We start from the raw sequence: 27,506 nt of genomic DNA on the forward strand, positions 1-27,506 counted from the left end.
TGGCTGAGATTCAATCAAATATCAATAAAACATAATCAGTCACCTATAAGTATAAGTAAACAGCGGATATGGTGTCTTCAAACAGAAAGCTGGAAGTTAGAGTTCCATATGTTTCCATTGCCCCATTATATTCACGTCTATCCTCCCAAGATCTGGAGATGGTCAGCGATGCTTTACGTCCAGAAGTCAAACATCTCTCTCGAACACCTGGTTCTATCCATCTGATTCATGAGTGTTGCGGCTTGGATTGTAATTGGACCTAAAAAGACCATGTACGACAAGTGAAATCATCTCCATGATGTTTGCCAGTTAGAACAGGAAACGAAGTCAATCTGACCTCGAGCTGTATACGACTGACCTGTACGTTGTTTTATGAACCAGAGCACAGGCTGGGGCCCTGGCCTGTGACGCACTTATGATGAAAAACCTGTTTCCTATTCATCAATTCATAAGATATGCATGTTGCATTCGACAGGAAAACACAAATATACCTTCTTCTTTTTTTCAAGATGTACAACCAAAAGCAAATGCTTGTTAAAATCTTTGTTTGAGTGCCAGTAATATCTGTCTCTGTCGTGCAGCACGTCCCTCCTCTCGTAGACGCATTAATAATATCTCAGGGTTATGGGCAATATTATCATGAAATGAAGGATAAAATAATGCTAATGTGTCCCACACAGGCCGTGGTGTCCAAAACTCACCCATTAATGAATCTATTGAAAAAAATCCCAAATGTGTATTTCACTCTTAAGACTTTTGCCTCCATCCGGTGTTTTCAGAGTGAACTGCAGGATAATTAGCAACTGTTCACAACTGGCGGAAATGTCTTGGGACAACAAAACAAATTCTACGTTATTTAGTTTCCTTTAATTTTATTTACAATGTTAAAACGGTGCAGCCAAACATGGAATAAATAAAACACTCAGTTATGACAACATCAAAACCCAAAATAGGGGGAGGTCAGAACAGCAACAGGAGCTTCATGCAGCTAATAGATTGTCCAGCAATACCAAAAAAAACAAGCTGACTCTTCATGCTTTACAGCCACTTCATCGACCCAAATTATACCCAAAGACAGTTTGTGTGGCTCCTTGCCGACATGTTCTGCTCCTCGAGAAATCTTCTCTCCTGTCTTCATTGAGAGTATTTGTCTACATGTGTCCAACAGATGCTTCAGGGCCGCAGCCTGATGTCGTTTGCCAGTTGCCTTGTGATCTTTACCAGGAGCTCACAATCTGCCACTTCTACCATAAGGCACTTGTTTGCAGTCAGAAATATCAGTACTGAATGAAGGTACTATCTCACCCTGGCTGGTGCGACTGGAGTCCAGTATCAGGAATAGCTACTGTTCGACGAGTGGGTTATTATAATACAGAGAAAAGGTTTGCAACCTGTTAAACAAAGGTTATGATGTCTCTCAGTGACAAAAATAAAAATAAAGATGTCGTTGAAAACCTCGTAATTATGTTCTAATTAAATCATACATATTATTAAAGGTTTTAATGTAAGGCCATGTTTTCACACATTTTAAACCGTACTTAAGAAATGTTAATGCTTACACTGCAAATGTGCAGACCGCATATTCAATATTGTTCTGCTTTTCTTAGGTATTTGGTTTTCTTGCAACTGTAGTGCTGGGGCCATGTCTGTCACAGTTTTTTTTAAATGATTCTTATTCAAGTTCACTCAGGTGGTAAACTATTGATGTATAGTACATTTAAGTGAAATATTAACAAAAAGTGAAAAAGATATTGACACAAAAAGGCATTTCTTTTCCTTGAATAAAGATGTACAAAAGCCATCAGGTTAACTCTTCTCCAGAGCAAACAGCAAGCCCAGAAAACTACACATTTAGAGTTAGGCAACATATTATTAAAGTGATATCTTAAACATTTTCCCAATGCTTACAACTTTGCTAACTAAAAGAAAAAGAAAAAAACACACCATTTATATAAAAAATGCATTTTTTTCATTGCCCATATTATTTGGCAGTCTTACATTAGTTAAGGCAAAAAATAGTTTGTGTCACGGGCAGTGGCTTCTTCGTCAAAAATGTCCAATGTCTCTGTATGTATCTACGATTATACTGTAGGCTTGTGCGTTCATGCATGTCTTTGAATTGTGGTTTTCTGTCCTCCTTTGATCGGATGACAGACGGTGAATTCCATGTGAGCGTCAGCGCTCCTTCTGTAAAGCATATTGAGCAGCTGGACTGATTGTTGTTGAAAAATGGCCTTCGGTATTCATTTTAACACGCTGATTTAGATGCACATTAGAAATAGACTACGCAAGGACCAGCCATCAGCAGAGAGAGATTATCGATCCAGTCACAGTGTGACAGGCCACCAATATGCAAGTACTGACACAGTACAGAATGCACACGATGTCATGATCTCAGCACTTTGTTGAGTCAGTTAGTTCCAATGTAAAAACAGGATGAGTGCCACACACGGTGATTTGAATTAATTCAGTCAGTCAGTGGTTCAAAGCAAGTTACGAGGTCCCGTCGCTCCAGTGCGTGGCCCAGTCCTTTTTATGGACAACTCCTGACTTCTCAGTGTGGAACTGTGGCCGGTCCTCGCGGGGAATCTTCACCGCGTGGTACTGAGGCAATTTGTCTTTGTAGTGGGCCCGTTGGAAGAAGCCACACTGTTGCCACAGGAAAGAGGAAAGGAGGTAGGAGGAGTAGCACAGAGAGGGATGGAGAGGCAGACAGGAAAGGGAAAAAACAAAGAATTAAGTGATGTCATATTAATGTGATAGCAAATCATCTCCAATGGTTTGTGTTATTTCACCAGATAAGAGTTTATTACAAGGTGTGATACTTTGCCATATCATGCCTTGTAATATACTTATACAACTCTATAAGTAGTATCTTACTGATAGACAACACAAAAAGGGATTATGTGATGCCCTTGTGCAGTCAAAGTAACATTTGAATAAAAAGGTACATTCATCCAAGAAAGCACATCCACATGCTGCACATTTCATTCGTTAGACGTGTCCTTGATTGAAACGCCATCACAAAGTGCGGTTGAGAAAAAAAGCACACATCATTGTGAACAAACGCCCCCGTTGATATTAATCACAAGTTGATTCCGGCACCTGAATAAGCCAGTTGTTCATGAGACATAAGTCAAGTCCCCGTAGACTGGTGCCAGAATGAACCGAGTGCAGATCATGAAACTGTGACGTCAACAGCAGAGGCACAAACCACAGCAGAGCAGGCAGCTAAACGACCCAGACGGAGAGATGGCTGGATGGTGTTCAATGCTAAATAATTGGAATCAGTTTTCTCTAGACAACTCTTTTTTTTGCCGTACACGATCTCATCACAGAGACAACCACACTAGAAAAAGTGTACAGGTTGATTTTGCCAAGATGGTTTACACATGCAATTATAATATGAGTTCAGCTGGCCTCTGATACCGTTTAGGAAACCCATCTCATCTCACAGCTACGTCACACCTTTCTGTTTTTGTAACTAATTGTGCCAACATGTGGTAATAATTCACACTGTCATGAACACCACCAGCCACACCAGAGTGCATCCAGGAACAAAGCAGTCGTGGGTGAGTATGTTTTACCGCTTAGAGGGAGAGGAGGAGGGGAGAGCAGGCCAGAGTAAAATATCTTTTGTATTATAGTTCTGATGCCTGCTTCTCCACCTCCGAGGGTTGGACCCCCAAATGGGCGCGGTAGTACTCCGTCTCATAGTGCCGGCGCCGCTCACTGCGTTTGAAGAACCCACACTGGGCACAACAGATCACCACAGGGAAGTGAAACATTGGAAATACAATGGGAAATGAAAAAGGAAGGGGATGTAAGGATAGAGAGTCCCCAGGTGGAAGTGGGAGGTGACAAAACAACAGGGAAGAAACACACAGGACAAACAAAAGAGGAAAGGAACAGATGAGAATGAGCTAGAAGGAATAAAATGATTATAGGACAGAACAAAGCGGATGGAAATAATTGGACGACCATGGGAAGTGGTGACATAATGCCAGAGTAATGGCCAGTGGGGTGACAGGGACGAAGTCAATTCAACTAGAAGAACCTCTTAGGCTGAGTCTAAATCAAATAAAGAACATATTTGTACAATGTTTGAGGGACTTTGAAACACAGAACAAGTACAGTGTGTGTTACAAAATGCAGTGACAGTTCATTATGAATGTGTGTGCCTTACCTTCCACAGTATGCAGACCAACAGAGTCAGCAGCAGCATGCCCGCCAGCACGGCTATGAGGATGATCCACCAGGGAATCCGGTACTGGTCAGTCAGACCAGGCTCGGGATAAATCATCACCGGCACCTGGAGAGAAAGGACGAATGCAATCGAAATAAAAAATGAAGGGCAAATAGGAGATACATATCAGCACACCGTATAGTGATGATATGTGAATTTAAATGAGCTTTAGAAATGTGCAGATTGCCAATTCATCTTACATGCTTTATAGTGCTGATAGCAATGTGTAAAAGGGGACAACAAGAAATATTTACTGAACATAATGTAGTGCCGTTGTGTTTTTGTTAGAATACGTGCTCCATGTTCTGACGCCTGCCGAGTACCTGAGCGGCAGCATTCTTGAGGAGCAGGTGTTTGATGCTGGACTTCACAGTGATGTTGGCTCTGACCAGCAGCTCCAGGGCACTGACTGCTGCAAACTCCTACCAGACAGAGAAAGGGGCACATCCACATGTGTACATAAACTATTTAGAGTTTACCAATGCTTTGTTAATTCAGATGCAGCTCTTTAGGTTGTGAAAATAAATTGCATGATTAAATTTTTTTTTTTTATTCTCCAAATTAAAAACTTTTTTTTTTATTTGAGCTAATTTTCACTCTGATATTAATATTGCATCAAATAAAATGTGATGAACATTGTTGGCGAACCCATAACCTGACAAGTATACCTTCATAATTAAATGGAAATTATTTTCATATTTTTTGCAGTTTGGACCATCATCCATCCTACAACGATGAAAATAGGACCCATTTAAATTGAGATTTTTGTGTAAAAAAGTAAAACCACAGAAGAACAAATATATTATGGGATTTTCAAGGTAAACATCTATTGTTTTTTTATTTCCTGTGACTCTTGGATCCGCATGTTAAACAGCAGTTGCAGCTGTGTTCACAGTTTGCTGACTCCCTTAACATCAAAGCTCTCTTGTTGATCATGCCCTAAATATCATTCATTCACTTGCAATGAGAGCTGCCAGCAGCAGCTGGAACAGCTGGACTGAAGCTGAGATGGGGAGGAATGTGCAGTGAGGTGCTGATGTAATGATGACAGTTTGTCTTTGTTGTGTTTACCTCTATGAAGCTGCTGTTCCACAGCCTGGCATGGATCTTGAGGACAGCATGACCGGAGAAGCTGTGGAGGGGGCACTGAAAGAGGACGCAGCGTGCCGACCCCAAGAGACAGTCCTGGAAGAAAAAGAAATGACAGCTGAGCTGATTTTCAGATGACCTGCAGACCACAGCTATAACAGAAGTGAAAAGCAGAAGCAACAACGCATCTTTTTATTTTGTTCGATCTGCATTTCCCTTTCCCTCCTACCAGTTTGAGCGACTTGCGTCTCTCTGAAGCTGCCACAGCTGGGGTGGTTCGCCCCATGTTGCCTTTTGTCGCCACTAGACCTTCCTCCTCCGGGTAGGAACGGCGCGTTCGCCCAGCCTGGTGGAAGTGACACATTCACACAGGATGAGACGGATCCGTCTCAATAAAACATGTTAACGCCTTGACGACCATGTGCTAGTTTACATGCAGCTGTGTCCACAAATGCTCTCCATTTCTAACCACGTTCATTTTAACTGGTTGTAAAATGTATTTAACAGGGGAAAGGAATGTTTTTGTCATTTGACAAATGTGTAAGAGAGTGTATGAAGGGGTTTTCTATTGCATTAAATATTTCCCAACAAAACATATCTGCTTGAATAGCAAACTTTGCTTAATAGCGAGCTCTTAACATGGTTGCAACTAAGCAACGTGTAGGTTTAATATTAAGAACCTTTCAGGCTAAAATACATTCATTAACCATGTAGAAAAAAAGAGCTTTGCTCTGCTCACCTTGTGATTGGCAGGCTGTGGAGGTTCTGCAGATGAGGAGCTGAGCAGGTTTAAAGTATTCAAGCCCCCTGTCGAGGTGCACTGTGTGTCTGGGTGGCCCTCAAACTTCAAGCTGACAGGATACAGAAGCCATTTCTCATTGGCCAGTCCGTAAGGCCACATGATGTTGAGGAAGGCCGAGCCGAGCATCTGCAGAGCTTGGCCAGGATTAGCAACCTGACAGAAAAAATAATATCACGCAGATGATATTAAGGTGTGTGTCTTCATATCGCCATGCAGAGGTCTTTAACACAAAACACACACACAGACACTCGTTCCTCACCACAAACTCAAAATCCACAGGGCTGCCGATGTCCTCCAGACTGGTCATGGCACTCTCTCCTTCACCACCCCGCTGAAGAACAGCTGGTGAGGACGAGCAAACCTGCAGTAAAACACGACCACGTCAGTGAGGCCGGGCAGCTGCATACACACTCACACAGCTTCATGAAGTTTACTAGGCACAGGAGTAGTACAGGAGTATAGCACGTCTCTCATAACTACTGGAGAGAAAGATGAACCTCATTTACTCAAACTCATGCATGTACATTGTCAAACCCCAATTTCCAATTCTTCCAAATATGTGAGGCCAAGTGTATAAAATGATGCTCAGTTTATCTCGAATGTCTAAATGTATCATCAATGACGAGTTGGAACATGCTGATAGATAATATATGTGACACTGTCAGACACAACAGGCCTTTTTTAAGCCGCACACAGTTTTTTAAATGTGATGAGAAACTATTTGAAAAGGAGTAACTCACCCACTGACAGACAGAGGGAGCTCTATCACAACTTTAGCAAAAGCTGTGACCGGTGGCAGTTCAGGCTGCTCACTGATGCTGAGGACGAAAACAATAACACACACAGCGGTCAACGTTTATTTGGGATGAACGAGTCAAATATCTGCTCAATATCTGCAACAAATGCAGAGGGCTCACGTTGTCAATAAGAGATCTGCTGTCAACTCAGTGGTCTCAATTGTGATGTTAGATGTACTCAAGTTGATGGAGAATTTCAGCTGGAAAAAAAACACATACATTTATATTTCATCACACTCAATGCTGAAATCGTGCAGATTTGCTTTCACTCTGTCGGAACAAAATATCAAATATATATATAATCCTGACAGTCTTCCAAGCTTTAACTGAATCACGCGGTTTTATTTCCATACCTTATTGTCTCGTTTCACAGGGTTTCCCAGGTCACATTCAACTTGAGAGCCATTCGGGTTCACTTGGCATCTCATCTAAAGTCAATTAGGATATCAAACAAATACTATCACCAAAAAACAGAAATTCAAACCGACACGTTTAAAGTATATGAAGTCACCTCAACGTCATGAAATTATAATTTTTTCGTCTGAACCTGTTCGGGGATCCTGGAGCCGGCGTACGACAGAGAGTCTGGAAGGGAGATGAGCAGCTGGGCAGCGTGGGCGTCGTCTCCGTCCTCCTCAGGGAGCAGCGGGTCGGAGGGTATGTTGGTGACGCTGATCTCCAGCACCACCAACCGCTGGTCTGACAAGGAGAACACCTGCACATCATCCTCATCTCTGTACGAAGACAGCGGGGAAAAACACCACCAATAAATGCCTCCGATTCCATGAACCGAGTCTTTAAAAGGCAAACCTTCATCTCAACTCGCGCCAAGAGATGAATTTAAGAAACTTTATTTACTGACCACACACACATAACTGTTTGTGTTAGGATATAGGTTGCTCGGAAACAGTCTCTCAGAAAACAGTTCACATCATCATTGCCACCGACTCACACAGAGCGGGCTCATCGGACACTAACTTTGGCAGAGGGGTGAAGAGGTCAGAGGCCAGGTGTCGCGTTCCAAACTGGTAGCTCAGCTTCAGGTTGCTCTGGCAGATTTTGTCGCTGCCGCATCCTTCTCGTAGGAAGTTCACCTTCACAGGGTCAACGAGTCACAAGTCATAAAGCGCATTCAACATCTAGTTCAGCTTTTATAATTCAAGATTTAATTAAGTAGCATGTAAATGAAATTAACATAGTTCTTTTTTAAGTTCAAGCATCTCACATTTTCTGGTTTTCATACAAAGTAAAATTTATTGGAGTTTTCGATTTGGCTTATTTGTTTCATCAACTTTTTGACTCTTTCTTTTGACTAAACCATTCATCCAGAAACTAATCAGCCAATTGATTGTGTATCTCTATTGCATTACACGTCTGCATCATTATGCTTGAAATGCTGAATAAGCAGATATTTGGGGTTCAAGGGGAGAAAATCTGCAAGGGATGAAAAACCATGAATGCAGCCAGTGGATACATGTATGAGGAGGTAAAACGGTGATTCAGCTTAAAGCTTCACGAAAGGATGCTGATTTAAAAACATCTCCGGTAAGTGTGCTTAATGCAAATCATAAACTATGTGTAAAAGATCTTCACTGCAGCAGCACTGAGGTACATGTGAGGTAATTATCGTTGAACAGAATCAAACCACGGAGGGTCTTTTTCGACAACATGTATGATTCTGCATGTTTATGTTGCTCACAGAATCAAATGTCCAACTAAATATGCTTTACATGTCATATCTTTTGGCTTTCACTTGTCTTGACAAACCGGAGTTACTGCAGTAAAGAATGTTGATCGGAATGTGTTTCATGTATCTCCACTTCTTTATATGGTCATTTTGGGGCAAGTGTGGCCCATTAAAATTAATCCGGGCCATAAAACACTTCAGCTTCCTGTATGTTACAGACCTCAGAGTGCAGCGTGTTCGACGAGGAAACACTCAGCACCGGAGCCAGCTTCTCCAGCCTCTTGGCACCTGAGTGTCTGCGCGGTGGCACACGCTTGATGGTGTGGGTTATCGCCAGTGAGATCGGACGCAGTTTGTCACGGATGTTCTCCTGTATGGACAGAGGATAAGAAAAGATTAATGGACAACAATTGGCTCGGTCAAAGAATGTGTTTGTGGTGTATAATAAGACTAATAAGACAGAGGAAAGTATTTTTGTATTCCTCCTGATTTATTGTCCAGAGGCAGATCGTGAAATAAAAAAATAAACAAGTCTCTTGATACACATATCTGGGTGCTCTGATAGATGCCACTGTATCGTGGACTCCTCATATATAATGTATGTGTACGAAGTGCCAACCGGAGGCACTCTCCTTTCAAGTAAACAGCTTAGACAGTATGTACTTGGAAGAAGATTACCACCTTCTGCCCTCCAGCAGGCGGTATAGAGTTCATTTAAACGCAAAGTGCTGCTAATTAAGATCTGAATCCAGAGGATTTAATGTATTATGTCTAATTGTCAGAACTGTTTGAATGTGTTTTATACTTCTTTGAAAGGGTTGTGTGTTTAACTGTATATTGAACCTGTGTGTCGATTGCTCTAATAAACTGCTTAATGCGCTGAAACTCAAAAGGTAGATGGTATTCTATCTGTACAGTCATTCCATTATACCATCCTTTGCTCCAAGAGTAAAACAAAATACAAAAAAACAAGACCAAAAGCCACCAGTTATTGTCTAAACTAATTTACTGACATGGAGCTGGAAGGTAGCGGTGGTGCACACGGGGTGACGCTGCCGATGCAGCTCCACTTCTTCTATCTGAGTATACTCCGGCTCCAGGGAACTGCGGCCCAGGAAGTTAACGCGGTGCGGGAGGCCCAACTTCCTGCGCTCTGTGTCAGCTTCGAAGTGCACCACAAGTGCTTTAAGGAAGTAAAAACAGGGGCGATGCATGAAGAGAGATGGAGGGATTGAAAAAATGTCAGAACACACACTGAGAGCACTTAAAGAGCCCACTGGGGGCCAAACATATATGAACCCCCCATCTGAGGGAGTACAGTATTACACCGCTGTGATTTAATCAAAATAAAGTGTGATGTAACCCCACAGATAAGGTTACTTTACACTGTAAATAGAAATGACTCCCACATGAGAGACAAACACAAATGGTCTTGAAAAGCGAGGTGTGACTTACTAATGTGTGGTGAGTAGTGTTCTGGGTGGGCCGTGAAGGTGAAGCAGGCCTTGACCTCCATGCTGAATAAGGCAGACGGTAGAGAGTGAATACATATTATTCCTTACAATACTAGCTTAGACTGAAATGAAACATTATTTTGAAAAACAATCATGGGGAAAATACATTGGCAGCTGTCAAGTGATCAGTTCTTACCAGACTCCTTCTCTGCCCTTGCAGTTGTACTGTTCCAGATCAATGAACTGAGGGTCGATAGATATATCTCTGATCACATGGATGACTGGGCGAGACCTTAGGGACACACACAAATACAAAGAGTTCGGGTACAATCCATTATATGGGAGGTAAATATGTCAGATGAAGGATGAAACTTGGATGTTATGCGTCTTTAATGTTTGCTTGGATTTGATCATGATCTATCCAACAATTAAATTAAACATTGGGTCTTTTATGTTTGTCAAATGCATTTAGATTAGATTAGATATTCCTTTAATAGTCCCACAGTGGGGAAATTGCAGCACATTAGAGCAGTAATAAAATACAAAATAAAAACACAACACAATAACAATACTAAATATACAGAAGAATACAGAATACATACACAAGGCAGTGACCAAAGTGAATTTTCAGCAGGTTAAAGTGTCCAGGATAAAGTGCTGAGTGTGCCAAAAACTCCAGCAATCTACTGCAGTTTTTTGCAGATGTAGTTATCGGATTGAGGATTTTATTTGGGTTTAAAAAAAAATATTTTCTCACCTGAAGAGAACCACTGAGTCATTAAGAGAGCCCACCGCTATATCAGGGTAGTGGTTATGATCGATATCCAAACCACCTGAGATGGAGTATCCAAAACATCTCACATCAAAGTCACGACCGTCCAGCACCTGGTGGGATGAGAAACACGGGTCGGTCATCAGTCACTCTCGTATTGTTCTTCATCCTTCTTTTCATCTGTTGCTTCGTTCCAAAACTGTCGTATGAAACTCGCCTGAGCCGGTTTTGTTTCAATTCCAGAATCTGAGCCTCTGTAGATGAAAACTTTGCCATCTCCATCAAACGGGGCCCCCACAGCGATATCTGAACGGATAGGGAAATTATTGGAAAACTCTTTTAAGGATACAAACATATACTTCAAATATTTCTAATTCATAATGAAATAGTACTAAAGAAGAACCACACAAATGAGAAACCTGCTGCTGCTCAACAAGTGTTGGTCCAAAGTGGAAGTAAAACTTTAGGAACGTTAACTGGATTAAAAACATTTCAATCCCCCATTTGATTTAAACAGCAGCAATATAAATTAAACATAAATACTCCCTTTAAACTATTGTATTATAATAAAAAACCTGTGATCTTACCTCCGTATCCGTCCTGATCCAGATCTCCTATATTGCTGACTGTTATTCCAAACATGGAGTCGTATGTCCCGTTGAGCCTGATGGGCCGAGCCTGATCGTCCCAGTGACCGAAGGGGTTCAGGTACACATACACCGCTCCACCAATCTCTGCCTTACGGTCAAAGAAATTAGGAGCTCCAACAATCAAATCTGTCCATCTGGGGGACAAACACAGATAATTAGAAATTAATATAAAACATTTTTAAAGTATTGCATTTTGTTTTTAGTTGGCTTTGAACATATTATTGAATTGTTTTAAGCTCTCATCCTCAGTCAGACAGGATCGATTTACTCTGACTGTACTTTCGAGGTACTTTATTTTATTAGAGTATGCCACTTAATATTTCTGTTCCTCATTCAATTCAAATCCATGTCAATCATAAAGCTGTACTCATTTCACTCCAATGCATTTATTTCACAGCTATGGTTAGACGTTACTTTACAGTATCAGATTTTACATACAAAACATGTACATTAATTTATAAAATATTATGCTTTTTATATTTTTGGTAGACATTAAACTATGCAAAATAGTATGAAGCAGTTAAATTAGCTCAATAAAATGTCATATGTCATATGTGAGTGTCATTCTCCAGAGGTATAGAAGTATAACAGAGCTTGTTTTGCCTAATAACCACTGAAAATACTTTTCTACATAAGTAAAGTACTGAATACTGAATACTCCTTCCACCACTGGTCAGTCGTATCGATTTAATGATGATCATTCTAGACTGACTCCACATCCAAAATGTCCTCACCCGTCATTGTTTAGATCCGCCGTAGCTACCGAGTACCCAAACGAAGACGCCAGCTCCTCCCCCCAGAAGATGTGCTGTGGCACTAGTCGGTACACGTTGTCCTTCCTCAGCAGCACCACTGCCCCCGTGTGATTGGCTCGAGGTGCACCCGCCACGAAGGTCAGCTCCCCGAGGCTCATGATCCCCATGGCCGAGTCCACGGAAAACCCTGGAGGACGGAAAGGCAGGACGGAGGGGAAGATGTGGCACAAGATGGAGGAAAGGGTCAGAGGTTAGTATTGATCGTGGAGCTCAGAGGCTCCTCTCCTCTCTGAGAAGCAGGTCCAGCTCATCTTCTTACGAATGAAATGTGTGCCATAAGTGACTATTGATTTCATGCCAAACTCATGATGGGTGTAAATGTCCATGTGTGCATGTGTTTGAAGACGGCTGGAGGCCGCCGAATGGATACACGTCCATCCACTGGTAAGAGCAGGAAAGGCTGCTGACGTTAACAGCAGGAGACGAATGAGGCTTCACCGAATGTCCCGTGAGATTCATGATGCTCTGTATCAGATGCCTCAAGTGAAGGGAGGACGTAAAGATGTGGGTGGACGTTAATCAGATTTACAACCTAAAGCAAACCACTCTTTTATGTGGACGTATATACGTTTGTGTGTGTGTGTGTGTGTGGGGGGGGGGGGCTGTATGTGTGTGTGTAAAGGAATGTGTGCTTGCATATAAATCAGGCAGAGTCGAGGTTTGACCAAGTGGAAGGGGGAGGGAGTTAGTGTGTGTTTGTATGTGTGTGTGTGTGTGTGTGTGTGTATGTGTGTGTTTGAGTCATAATAAGATGTGTATTGAAATATTCATATCAAAATGTGAAAAATAGCACGTCGTATCAACCGCTTCACCTGAACAGAGAGCAACCACATGCATTTGCTTCACTGGTTTAAAAACATGCAGGTGTGAATTGACCATCAGAATATGATCCGTTAGTCCCGGGTCAACATGCAGGTGTGAATGGACCATCAGAATATGATCCGTTAGTCCCGGGTCAACATGCAGGGGGAGACACAACCGAGACAAACAGAGAGCAGCTCCAGGGTGGCAGGTGAAGAATGCAACAGTCTGCATCGCAAGTCCTGTAAAAACCAACGGAGGGAGACAAAAGGTGCGACTCTTTCCACACAGTCGGCGGCTTTTAGCACAAAGGCTCGCTACAAGGTCGTCTCTATAAAGCTAAACGGGGAATGAAAGCTTAAGGCAGCGAAGCGCTTGTTAAAGGGGCTCTGCCACAACGGCAGTGTGTCTGCACTACCCTCATTCTGCACTGATGGTGCACACATATACATGTTGTTGTGTGTTGATGGTTGTACTATTATTTTTGCCTTCAGTGTTACTTTATATATTTATTAAACTGTTTTGCCTGTTGTTGTCGTGTCATGTTCGAATATAATCCAAATATCTAAAAAGTGTTCTGTGTGTTTAGCTACAACTGCATTTCAAGCTCAATATTGAGCCTTACTTTTTAGTTTAGCTTCATTTCATATTGTTAAAGACACTATTTGAAATAGGTTGGTGCTAGTTTTCTTTTAAATGTTTCACAAATAATTAAAATCTTGTGGGATTTTAATGTAATATATTTTGATCGGTGTATCTATTTTCTTGTGGAAGGTGCCCCACTAAACTGAGCAGTTATACTGCACATTACTGTCTTTCCAACTATTCACACATTAATATGGGTATTTACCTAATTATACATTTCATTACATATCTTATTATCTATACATCAACAGATTCCCATTCATTTTAAATGTGTAAGGTGTCGTTATTCTTTTCTTTTCTTTTTTATAAATGAAGCAACATAAGGACAAGACCAACAGTATATGAAACAAATGTGCAGACACTATTTCCTCACTTACATAAATTAAAAAACAACCATAAAAGACTCCAGAAAACCTGGCTTTGACACTCCATTGAGCCGAATAATCAAGAGATTATTATTATTCACGACAGGATTTTTATTTGGCCTTGATGGAGGTACGTATGTGTTTATACAGCAACACATTCATCATGTAATGTATTTTATGTGTGTAACCTAATATAACAGTTATAATCCTGTGATAAAACTATTTTAAAAATAGCGGCAACTAGATCTGTCATTGTTAGTAAGCATGCAAGGTGTCGCATATCATCTGGTTAGGGTCAATGGAAGCATGTGAGTTTTAAATGAAAGCCAAAAAGGTCATGTGGGAATTAGTGTTGTCATGGAGACGGTTCAATGTGGAGAGTGGCAGGGTATGCAGGCTTGGAGGTATGTGAATAAAGAGATGTATGGCATATCCACGCACTCAGTGAAAAGTAATATCTGGAACCATCACAAAACACGGCCGCGAGACGTCGCTACACATGGACACTAAATACCAAGAGATTGACCACAAAAACTAACTTGAGTCCACCACTTTTGTCCAGACAGAACAAAACTACTTCCTGCATTGCCAAAACATGTTCTAACATTCATGATCCCCTGAGGATGAATCCTACTGACTTTGGTATTCTCCTGACTTTCTCTCTCGCGCCACCAGCAGGTCAACGTGTTCAATGAAATATCTCCACATGGATCTCGAGATCGGGACACAATTCTGTCATTAGACATTCATTGTCCCCAGAGGATGAATCCTATTAGTAAGTATGTAAGTGAAGTTTATATATGTTGCACTTATCACAGACGAAGTGTGACAGAGTGTAGTTTATTTGCTTTACTGATCTCCTTACTTTTCCTCTAGCGCTACCATGAGGTTTACATTTGTGGTTTTGAATAGAATGTGTCAATAACCATCATAAAATAAATTATTTGGTACTCACATTCATGATCTCTTCAGGATGGATTGTATCAACTTTGGAGATCTAAACGTGCCATCTAGCGCCAACAAGAGGTTGAGATGTGCATGACCAAACTAATGGCATCCCCATTGTCCTCAGCTGTACTTTGTTTTTAAATCTATCCAGCAAATCTTAGCATGATAAGAAAAATAAAACTAAAGGGTCAACAGGGTAAACATTATCTGCTAAACATCAATATGTTAGCAGTGTGAGCACAATAAAATGCTGATGTTAGCATTTAACTCAAAGCATCTCTGTGCCTGAGTACATCAACTCCGCTAGAAAGGATGTTGATTCTTCTTTGTTAATAAAACGTTTTTTAGTAAATTGATTTAGTAAAACTATGAGAACTGATGAGAAAACCACCACCACCTAGGAAGCTGTGTACCAACACACACACATGCAGATTGACTCAACACACTACAGACGACAGAAATCTACAGACAGAACAGACAAACACCCCGCTGCTCCACAAAAAGACAACCATCTCCTCGCTATCATCAAATCAATATATTAAAGGCGAAGGTGACAAATAATCACAAACCATAACTTAAATAAAATAAATAAATAAATAAAATAAATAAAATAAATAAAATAAATAAAATAAATAAAATAAATAAAATAAATAAAATAAATAAATTAAATATATTAAATTAAATATATTAAATTAAATTAATCTCTTCATCATTTAATTTGACTTCAAGTTTGGGATGGCTGTCTCTTTTTAACAGTGCAGGTGATACGATCCCCTTTAGTAGATAGAAGACACAATATAAATCTATCTGGAATTAGCAGAAAGGATTAGGATGAAAAACGGAGGAGGACTACTTCCACTACAAGCCCAGTCCGGTCCAAACACAAACACCCCACGCCTACGAACCTAAGTAGCTATTAGGAGCTACATCCTCAAACGTTGTGGGCCGGCTGGAGGGCTCCAGAGTTTTGTACAGCAGTGCATCTTCAACTGGGCTAGCCATGAACAAGAGCCCTATGGCCCAAGACAGGGAAAGAGAGGAGAAAGAAAGAGAGACAGAGTACGAGTGTAGGAGGGAGTGATGGGGTGGTGAAATGGTGAGGGGGGGTGGAGGTGAAAAGAGAGAAAAAAAAGAGGAGAGGGAGGTGCAGGTGAGTCAGGCTGTGATTGATTGGTGTTTTGTCTTTGTGGTGCCACAGCGGTCCAACAAAACCACCGGGTACCTGGTGGAGGGATGACGTTTCAGGCTCAGACTGCCCTCCAACTGGTTGCACACCAGCCTCTGTAAAGTTGTGACATGTTTTTCTGTACTTTGCTTTTGGAAGAGGGCGGCAAATGGAAGGAAAATACCGTCATTGTTGTTGGGTTCAATTTTTGGGGGTAAATATTTCCCTTGTAAAGCCCAACTTTAGCAAATTCTGGCATCATAAGAATTCATGGCAGGCCACAAAAGGCTCTGGACATTTTTAACATGTCCACCCAGATTCACGTGGGAACGCGTTTTAAAAAAAAGGCGGAGTAACATTCAAGGCTCTGTGAGTCACACACTGATAGGCTCATCCAGAAATAATCCACAGGGAATGAGCAGTTTGAGGCATTTTGGCAGCTGCTCCCGTTCCTTCGCTCCTGTGGTTCTGGCAGCCATGTTGGAGTCCAGCCTGAGCCCTGATGTCACCCTCCACCGGCCCTCTCTTTCTCTCCTGTGCAGAGGCATCAGTGAGCAGGGAGGGCTAATCCTACCCAGGTAACTGTGGGAGGGCACAGGGATGAGCTGGGCATTAAGTTGTTTCTGATCTGCCACCTCGTAGGGCCCGTCGTCATAGAAACCGAGGTCAAGCAGAGTCTGGTTTAGGAGCTGGACGCGCATCTCCCCTGGAATGGAAACAGGTGAGGGCAGAGCAACGCAACAAGCACACACAGCTGTCATCAGAACACAAACACTCGTATTACCTGTTGCATACATGCACTTCATGCTTCTATGTACTCACGGGTTTGTAGAGTGGAAAGTCAACACACTTTACCATTTTAGATTAACAGTAAATTATACAATGCATATCTCACATTGGCTGTCATAAAACAGAGACTTTGTAGGACAACTCAAAGTTAATCTTCAAAACGAGACAGCAAAGTGTTTTTTTCTTAGATTTACACATTTTTCAGTCGTTTTCAATTATTTTTATGGAGCTTTTTTATCAGCTATAATAGATCCTCCATTTCTTTTAGGATCTGCATTACAAGTGAGTGGTGTTCATTGAAAGCACACTCAAAAGGTCTACTTACTTTATGTCACTTGCACTGTGACTACACTACACATTTTATAATCTGATAAAATTATATATACATGAGGCACACAAACACATAATTACACTTTGTATCCATCTAAATACATTTGCTGTAATAGACAAATAGACACGGTACGACTTTCAGTGAAATCAGAAACAGTAGTTGCTTCCAGAAGAAAGATTGTCGATTCATATTTTAATGTTTTAGAATGTGAAATGTATAAATTAGGATAAACATGAGCATTGACCTCATGTTGAAGAGAAAAGAAATCAATCCAGTAGCTGTGATAACTGCACCAGATACATCTCACTGCTTTCTGTGATTAGTTGCATGTTGCAGCTCTGCATAATGTCCAATCCCAAGATTGGTTTATAAATCAATTTGATTTACCCGTTAATTGTTCTGTTTTAATTCGTCAGGTTACAAAGGTTGTCTCTCTTCTCCAGCTCACATTAGTTAAAACAGTATTTCATTTTGCTAAATAATGAGCAATCAAATAAATGCCAAATGTTGTAACATTATAATGATGACCGGGGGGGGGGGGGGAATCCAACTAGGGAATGTAATTGAATTCATACCAGTCTACAAGATGTGTACCCAGCGAGTTGTTTGATAACAATACAGTGATAATAGCAAAATTAGCTCACAAAAATAACACACCGTCCGACCAAAGGTTCCTTGTTTATGTCATTGTTCTACCTTACCTTTCCAGTTGTAAGTTCCCGGAGCCCCGAACAGAATGAAGTTGTTGTCCGGGCTGAAGCTGACGGACAGTCCCTGCTGACAGAAGCCAAACTGCTCGTGTCCCTGCGGCCGGCCCTCGCAGAACTTCCACTCCCCTCCGTCCAGGTCGTCTCGCTCGGTCAGATCGTCACTGAGGACGTAGCAGCGTCCGATGGGGTCGCGAGTCTCTGCCGGTTTGTTGACGCGTTGCCTGAGCTCATACAGGTGAGCGCAGGTCTGGTGAGGGACAGGAAATGACATTCGACAGTTGATTATTGGGATCTACTGAGCTGCTACTGTTGACTTTGCAGACAATCTATTATTCATGATACATAGAGGTCCATAGGTTAGTACAACACATGAACCAAATGTGGAAATATCTTGAACAATGTTCACAAATCATGGCGTGAGAAGCAGGCCAACATTTTTATTTTCAAACACAAGACAGGGCCTGCTTCCTGTGTTGATGCATTCACACAGGATGTGGTCTTCACTTACCACCACCTTCCCTCCAATCCCCTGACTCTTCACAGTGACTCCCAGCCACTGGTTGTCTTTGCTCTCTTTGTTCAGATTCACTAAGGGAAAACAAAGAAGGAAATAGCAACCATAGAAGTTTCCATAATGCAATTAGGATCTAGCATTCACAACGAGTAACTGAACTAATCTAGAAGTCACAGAATAGTCCAAATACAGTCAAGTTTAATCTCTGTGGAAATTCAGGAAAACGCAGTATAAATGGTTTTTTTTTACTATCCAATTATTTTCTGAAATTAATTGATTAATCATTTGGGTGATAAAAGGTCAGCAAATGTTACAACATACTTGATGTAATAATTCTATAAATATTATATATAAGTTGACATATTTAATGTTTTATTTTATCTGACAAACAGTTGAACATTTAAAAGTATTTAGTTTACTATAAAAAAAGTAAAAGCTACAATAAAAACAAACAATCAAGCAAATATTCACATTTGAGTAGCTGCAGTGATAATGTTTGCTTCCATATCATTTCAGCTTTTACTCACCTTCTCCATCAATATCCACTCTCTCACAGTCGTACTCCTCCGGTGTGATTGGACACTTGAACAAAGCTCCGGGCCGGCTGCCCCTCAGTTGGCCCTGCCCTGCTGCCTGTGGCGCCCCCACCAGGATCCTGACGTAACATCACAATGAACATTTAATTATTATACACATATAATCAAATACTGAACAGTAGTGTGTGTCAGATAGGTTCATCACAGAAACTAAACATCTTATGTGAGTCCGATTGGTTCGGTTAAAACAAACCCAGGTCTGTTTTCCTGGTTAGTAATATTTGTTTGGGCCAGTGTGAAAGCTGTGAATCAAACCCCGGCGCAGAAAAAACAACCAGACCTCTGTCTGTGGGTCTTCCAAGCAGACTGTTGCTTTTCCTTTATGGTGTGAAAGCAAACATAACAACAAGATGATTCAGGAATGTTAGCGTGACTAAACCACTAATAAATCAATCAGCTGGTTGTGAAATCTGCTCAGGAAGCACCATTAGTACGAATACTTACAAGTTAAATGTAGTGATTAAACGTCTTTTTTTAACACTATTATTTCACATATCATTGGTGGCACATTTCAGCCTCAGCTGACCTCAGCCACCATTACTATATACAAACACCTGCAGCTCAAGCTATAACAAGTCCTCTGAGACCACCTCCCGTTGAACATGTTATCTTGACTTCGATTCAAAGCAGCTCTGTGGCGTCTGCATGTTCTGTATCTGCCCCACTAACAGCTGATCACAGACCATCCTTCACTATCAGAGCAAGGAGTAGTTTTATTCTCAGTGAGGTAGTAATGATATTTTGGGGCCAGTGTCGCTGCCCTCTGCCTTATTAGGAGAGGCTGATTCAAGCTAGGATGCTATTTAAAAACCAAAGGTTGAGCCACATTCCACCCAACACTGTCAGCCATACCCATGGAAGCGAGGCGTGGGGAAACAGAGGAGCGAGATCGGAGAATAAAGAGAAGATTGTAAGTTGGGAAAAAAAGTTTGAGGGATCAACCTTAAACTGGGTGCCCCAACAATAGCTGCTTATTCAAACAGCAATTATAACAATGACGTAGGAGTAGAAACTACAGCAGTAATGCCTCTGTGGAAGCTTCCCATCACCAGCCCCCTTCATATCTCTTGTTATGTGTAGACTTAAATTAGAGTTATCTCTGAGGCTGGGAAGTATTTTGACTATAAATACAGTGTAACAAGTTGATAGCACTGCATGGGAAGTAAGAGACGTAGACACAGACACTCTTCAACAGGCCATAACAGCAGCAAGACATCATACTTATTTTTACATCCCACTCATTTTACGCCGTGACAATAGCAATCGCCCTGACTCAATATCGTGTCTTCTTCCAGTGTAACAAAAAACCCGGGTCCTCACTTTCACCCTTGCCATCGGGACACACAGACACTAAAACTACCATCTCTTACCACCCAGACTGCCAGACAGCTGTACCTTCTATTTCCTTCTCTTCCCTGGCGAGAGCTTCTGTTGAGGTGCAGCAGTGCGTTGCCCCAGGGATGGTTCCCCTCACCTTAATGAGTGGAAAAGCCCCAACAGCTATACCCGAAGCCAAGACATGGCCCACATGAGAAACCCTGACCAAACGGTGTTAAGCTAACGCAAACATGTGAAACAAAAGGGATTTAAGAGGAAGAACATATTTCATGTAGAAAGAAGAGAGAGAAAAAAGATAAGATCTGATCCCTCTTATAGCTCGACATTCCTGGGGAGCTCTGGTTTATGTTGAGGAGTTGAGGTGATACCCATCATCCCCCCCCCGACATGTGCCGACACACTGGCAGGTGGCAGGGTGTGAGGTGGGAGGTCTGTGAAGATGTGAGACCGCCAGAAAGAGTTGGACGGCTCCCAACCTGCCCATGGGCATAAACATAATATTCAGCCAACTGAGACGGATTCAAGTGGTTCTTCAGGCAGAGCACACCTCACAAGACATAAAGTATACGTATGAAACAAAACTGTAAGGGGCCCAGCTCATCTTTCATTAAGAAGTATCGCACTACGAATAACCAGCCACACAATACGAATAACTTTGAAATGTGGCTGAGAGACAGAAACATCTGTATCTGTTCATGTTCATCCATCCATGCAGATGGCACATACCTCATTGTCATTTAAGATATTTCCTATCAGAATGCTATGCCTCCATAATCTCAAATCTGATCAAATAATTCAGATTACATTTTTAAACAATAAGTCTAAAAATAAATAATTGGCAACTGTTTTGATATTTGATTCATTTTATGAAAGAAAAATGCTTCACAAACTCCAGCTCCAGCTTCTCATTTTAAGGATGTGTTGCCTTTCTTTCTCTCGTGCAATAAAAACTGCAAATAGTTAATTGAATCTCTTTGGTATCAGACTATTGGTTGGACCAAAACAAAACATTTGTCACCTCGTGTTTTTTAAAATTGTGATAGAAATGTTTCACTGTTTTCTAACATTTAAGGTCAAACAATTAACATTTACAAAATAATCCTTGTCCGGCCCTTTTATGTATTTAATTGATGTTTCCCTCATTCCCTTCATCTTTTCCTCAAATGAAAAGCATCTTTGTTTAAATATGTTGTTCATAATTTCAAACTAGATATCAAGAAACAAGAAAACAAAGACATGTTGTTTGGCTGTCCTCAACAAATCGTCACAGTGTGAATCTGTTTGTAGGAATAATCCCCAGGCACACATGTCTCAGATTTGACACAGATAAAAAGTCATAACTGAGTAATTTTTTCCATTAGTTTGCCCGTTACCCACTTCTTAGCTCAAGATCGTGTGATCTAGCTCTCCACTGCCAAGCCCACATTTGACATGGTGTGTGTGTGTGTGTGGGAGGTGGGGGGGGGGGGGGGGGGGGGTTGCGTGTGTGTATGTGTTTGTTCAATTGTGTATTTCTATAATCCTCTTCCAGAAAGCTTTTAGAAGTTGTATTTTTCAAACATAGTTGCTGATCTTTCCTTATCTCACACACACACATCAAATGTACTTTAAAATTAACAAATCAAAGTTTATTAGATTATATGTTAATAAATCTGGTCAGCATTCGTCTTTCACTCTTTTCTTCTGTTTTCTGTCTATTTTCACATTCGTAGCTCTGCCGGGTGGCTGAAGTTCCTGTCGCACTGGAGAACATTGATGCTTTTGTTTGTTTACAGTTTCTGTGTGGACTTCACAATAGAACAACATAAGTATTAATAAGAAAATATAAGTCTTCCGTTTTATGTCCATTAAGATGCTGTTGTTAAATTGCTATAAGTTGACCATGTACACCATTTTAGTTGAGCGTGTTTGCCTGCTAACATTTGCTAATTGAAACTGAGGCTGATGGCATTCCTGTGCGTCGAGCCATGGCACAGTTAGTCAATAATAACATTGTCAAAACTGAAATAGTGATCTACAACCCCACCCTCCACTGTCAAAGAAATTCTCCTGGTTTTTCCAGCTAATCATCACAGACTCAAGACAGTCACACCCAGGACCCTCATTACATTCCACTCGGACCCATGTGTTCATTGAGGGGAGCATGTGCAGTGACCCCAACACTCTCCACAATCGTGTCCACCCCTCCCCCATCCAAACCCCATCCATACACATAATCCCATCCTCCTTCAATCCTCCCCCTCTCTCAGGAGTCACATCCATGCATTCAGGTTCTCAGAGAGGCAGATTGAGAGTGAGCGGCAAACTGGACAACAATGCATCACACATGTAACCAATATTCAGACCAGCATCCTTTCTCTAAACATCAACAAAGAAACCATCCAAAAAGACAAACAGCTGTGCCGAAGGATGTTGATCCATCTCATCTTACTAAGTTACCTTAAAACATGAAGTATAGCGATGTTAAGCCTTTACTCATGCCCTGGCACTTGCAGCTTATAAAATCCAATGTAGTCAATTTGCTTGTTTGTTCTTGCTGGATGCATTGTCCTTGACGGGTTTCCAAATTCACCAACTTTTGTGTCGCTAAAAAGTTTTTAAAAATTAGTTTGTATGCTCCACTCTGACGTTTAGTTGAAAATAAAGTTGCCTTTTCTTTGTTACAGAGAACACCCAGCAAAAGCAGCACGTAAACACACCCCTACACAGTCAGACAAGACGCAGAAACATGTGCCTGAATCCTGTTTGGTTTGTTCTACAAAAAGAGAGGACTTTCACTGAAAAAGGAGAGATGTGTGAGAGAGATAAAAGACTGGCACGCAGATCAGACATGAATGTGACGGCCACACAAGCTCAATTTGTAAAGGGCCTCAATGTGACAGCACATCATCCAAACAATGTGCTTAAGAGGGGGGAGAGAAGCTTTTTCACACTGACATTTAAAGAGCAACTGAAACATTTAACAATGGATACAAACTTTTTTTAAACCAAACCCTTCCCTGGAATTTTCCAGGCGTGGGCCTTTCAAATGCTGAATCAAATACACCCTAAACATCTCTAATATTTACTTTCAGCACCATTTCAGTTGATCACTCCTAATCTGCCGGTTCACACCCTTTAACATCTGTCTGTCGGAGAGCAGCAAGAGGCTGTTGCTGTAGAGACAGGATCAGCATGGGGGCCAGGGGCTCTTTAGGCCTTCTGTTACCCTGCGGCAAGACTGTGACCTTATGACCTGGACAAACAAACATACACACACACACACATACTATATACATGCAAATGAAAACATCTGCAAGCATGCATAATTGAACTGAGTCATGAGTGTACAAACAGACCTGAATATGCCTTCATAACAGACATACACACACCAGAAAACAGAAGGCTGTGCAACAACTGTGTAAACTATGGATCAGCACACTGACTGCAGCCTGTCAAACAACGTTGGCCGTGACAATCGGTCTCATAAAACAAAGCTGTTTCAGAAAATGTCCACCTGACTTTAGCTGATGAGAAATTGGCAGCTGAGAATGAGGTGACCGTGCTGTGAATCATCACGTTTTTAACAACTCAACTCTGTCCCACTCTGGCCAGGGGAGGAAAAGGGGTTGGGTAACGGGCAATAAAGGGCAGAAACAGAGGCAGAAACAGCTGCCACGCCATGTCAAAAACCCTTTGGGAGATTGTGGTTCACTGTGCCGGACGTGACTCAACTTCCCGCTTAAAGGATTTGTTCAAGGACAATCACAAGGGCAGTTTATATCAGTTTAAAACAAACATTGAAATGTGTATCCACTGAAAGTCAATGTAATGAAGGAGAATGGTGCAAACACTACGCCTTCAGAGGACAATGGTAACCCCATCCTCACTCCACATGCATCTTTAACAACCCCTCAGCCCGCCACCCCACCACTGATCAATAAGTGAATATTGCCAGACATAGATGATGTCATGATTGGCCCTTATGGTCCAGAGTGTAAAGAGGACATAACCTTTGCGCCATCCCTTCCCTGTTCCTTTTTATCTCCTCATTTTCTTCAGCACCCGTTATCCACTCGTCCATCTATTGATCTTTCCATCTGGTTCTGACGCTTTGACTCTATTGGAATTGCTGTTTGCTTCCTTTACTGTCCATCCATCTATCTTATGGGAGGCCTGTGACAAGCAGCATGCAATGGGTGAACAGCAGAGACACACCCTGGACAGGTCTATCACACAAACAAACAAACAAATAAGTCACACCTGAGATCAGTTTAGAGTTTCCAGGTCACATCTGACATGCACGTCCAAACTAATCATGTACACAATGTGTGTGATTGTGTAATAATGCAAGACTCAGACGCAGAGAGAGAGAACAAGACACATAGATATGAAATAGAGGAGAATAATTAAGAAAAGGCTGGGATTCATTTTCCACACGATTACAAAATGAAGATTACTATTCACTGATTTGCCATATAGTTATATCAACTTCTGTTCTGCTTTCTTTCTATATTAGTATGATTTGTAAAAAGTAATGTGATGTCAACTGTAAGGTCATTACACTTAACTGCAAACCCTTTACACATCTAAGTATTATTTTTGTTTTATTTTCCAACATGGAGATATATGTGTTTCAGATGATGGTTTGTTTAAAATAATAATTATGTAATTATGTTAATTCAACCAATTGTGTTTAGAGTGACCAACATTAAGCATTTAATCATATTAGCTTAATGTTCTATGATTTGAGATTTATGGTTTTATTTTGTGAAATGTAATTTTAAATCATCTCAGTTTGCAATATTGGTTAACATGATTTTGTCAAATCATATTTCCTATTATTTATTCTCACTTCAATAAGCTTACGTTTTGTCAGTTCAGTTAAATTAGATCTGGCGGTTACTAAAAATAATCTTAAGAACTGGTTTGTGTGGTGCAAATTGTTTTAATTTAGTTGTGTCTAAATCTCCACACTCATACAGCAAGTGGGTTGAATTTTAATTTACAAAGATCTTGTGCATCTGAAACACAGATTCATGAATTAATTTGGAAACAAAAACAAGATGACAGCACATGCTAAAATTAGTGGAGCGCTTAAATGTTTGAGGGAATATGAAAAGATAAGCAAGTGACTGTGATAACATCTTCTACTTGAAGATTTTTGATTTGAAGTAATTAGACTGTTTGCAGCCAAATAATTTCCTGCGTAATAAATCAGCAAATCCCTTTTAATGAATAGAAAGGAAAAGCCACATCTATATTAATTTCCTTTCTCGGCTTCTTTCAGATCACATTTCTTTATCAGCTCCCAGTAGCGCCGCCATCAGCTGATTGATTAAACTGTGTCTTTACCAGAATCAACCCGAACTGACACACACACATAAGCGTGGACACAAGCGCACACTTACATATTTAATCAAAGGGAAGGCCAACCATGATTTATTCATCCCTGCAGCTCCCGTCCCCATCAGACCTTCAGCCCCTCCCCCACTCACCTACAGATCATACCATATTCATAGTCAATGCAGCAGAGGTTTTTTTTTTAAGAAATCTAAATAACATGGAAAGAAAACCTAATAGCTAAGTCAAATATAAGCAATTAACACAGAATATGATCATAATAATAATCATAATCATAACGTGTACAATATTGCAACAAAATACCAGAAACCTTCTCAGGACTTTATCTGTCCACTATATCTGAAGTGCAGATACAGAATCAACTATTGTTCCTCCTACACTGCCAACATTTAATCTGCACCTCCATCCGATGTAAGTTGCATGTTTCCTTCCTGACTCTGCAGACTGCCGCTCTGCTTCCAGTGAGCACGTGGTCAGCAGAGCAATATTCCTGAAAGCTCTCGGCCAGGCAGCGCTGCTTCCCACCGAGCTTTTGTCCAGGCAGCCCAGCGTGGAGGAATGGGAGAATGTTAAATAGACAGAGAGTAAGTGGGAGCTAGTAAAGAGCATTAACCGTGTGTGTGTGTGTGTGTGTCTGTGCATGCATGTGTGTGTGTGTGTGTGTGTGTGTGCGTGCAGTGAGGGTGTGTACGTGTGTGTGTGTGTGTGTGTGTGTGTGTGTGTGTGTGCATGCGCACGTGCAGTGAGTGCATGCGTGCAGTGTGTGTGTGTGTGTGTGTGTGTGTGTGTGTGTGTGCATGCCCGACTGCAAAGACCATGTTATATACCCTTTGCTCCTTCTGATCTCTCATATAAATAAGCACGGCAACAGCGTGAGTTCCTACATTTACGAGGCTTTCACAAGAATGGCTTTAAGAAGATTGAACAAGAGCCGGGGAAAGAGAAAAATCATGAATTGAATTAGGGAGGGAAAAGGGGGAAGGTTCATTCTCAACTCTTAAACTGAGGCTGAAAAAACTGCTTTTATTTGGCTATTTTAATGCAAATGAACCCGCGGAAATTCTTCATTGTGTAATGAATGTGTGAGGCAGTTATGCTGATCCCCCCATTTACACACATTTATGTGTGTTACAACATAAATGGCACCGGAAGGTACAGAGTGCATTGTGTTTCATTCATGGAGACAAACGCCAAATGCATTTAAACAGAAAAATAAAACTAAGCAACAATAAAAAAGGTAAAAAATACTTTAAGTTTAGATCAATCATCTCATCTAACACTCCACATGAAAAACAAAAATGTTTTGTTTCCAAAATGTCAAACCTTTAATACAAATAAATGCTGCTTTCTGTTGACTTAAACCTGCACAGTGCTGAGTTTCTTATCTTTTGCAGCTTACTGTTTTTTGCAATCTCTGCAACCTTTTGAATGTCATCCAAAAATAAACTCCACACGTCACTCTTGTTTTTTAAGCCGTGCAAAATCAAGTCTCCAGTTCAATAAGAGGATTTGTTCAACTTTAGAAATCTCCGTTTCAGATGCTCAGTGAGCCAGAGAAACAGAACTGCAGTCTATATGTCTGGGATTATATTGGCTACCTGAGGCCCCGCTGGCACTGAGCCTCTCCTCAGAAAGGCCCCAAAGCAAGT

At 41.1% G+C, this 27,506-nt stretch overlaps 1 protein-coding gene across 1 annotated transcript in view; it reads right to left on the reverse strand.

Annotated features, from left to right (window-relative positions):
* Window positions 1-845: 845 nt before the first annotated feature.
* Window positions 846-27,506, reverse strand: part of itga7 (integrin, alpha 7) — a 32,740-nt gene continuing 6,079 nt past the window's right edge. Inside the window, 25 exon segments of the mRNA XM_056437472.1 lie at window positions 846-2,649; window positions 4,187-4,312; window positions 4,570-4,668; window positions 5,318-5,431; window positions 5,565-5,681; window positions 6,075-6,290; window positions 6,397-6,458; window positions 6,461-6,498; window positions 6,878-6,955; window positions 7,055-7,134; window positions 7,288-7,362; window positions 7,482-7,668; window positions 7,913-8,028; window positions 8,842-8,991; window positions 9,635-9,804; window positions 10,077-10,138; window positions 10,272-10,367; window positions 10,833-10,960; window positions 11,065-11,153; window positions 11,435-11,631; window positions 12,232-12,439; window positions 16,811-16,942; window positions 18,058-18,313; window positions 18,575-18,654; window positions 19,108-19,235. Coding sequence (XP_056293447.1) covers window positions 2,494-2,649; window positions 4,187-4,312; window positions 4,570-4,668; window positions 5,318-5,431; window positions 5,565-5,681; window positions 6,075-6,290; window positions 6,397-6,458; window positions 6,461-6,498; window positions 6,878-6,955; window positions 7,055-7,134; window positions 7,288-7,362; window positions 7,482-7,668; window positions 7,913-8,028; window positions 8,842-8,991; window positions 9,635-9,804; window positions 10,077-10,138; window positions 10,272-10,367; window positions 10,833-10,960; window positions 11,065-11,153; window positions 11,435-11,631; window positions 12,232-12,439; window positions 16,811-16,942; window positions 18,058-18,313; window positions 18,575-18,654; window positions 19,108-19,235 — 3,160 coding nt within the window. The 3' untranslated portion in view covers window positions 846-2,493.

Source organism: Pseudoliparis swirei, chromosome 18, assembly GCF_029220125.1.
Source record: "Pseudoliparis swirei isolate HS2019 ecotype Mariana Trench chromosome 18, NWPU_hadal_v1, whole genome shotgun sequence".
Lineage (NCBI taxonomy): Eukaryota > Metazoa > Chordata > Actinopteri > Perciformes > Liparidae > Pseudoliparis > Pseudoliparis swirei.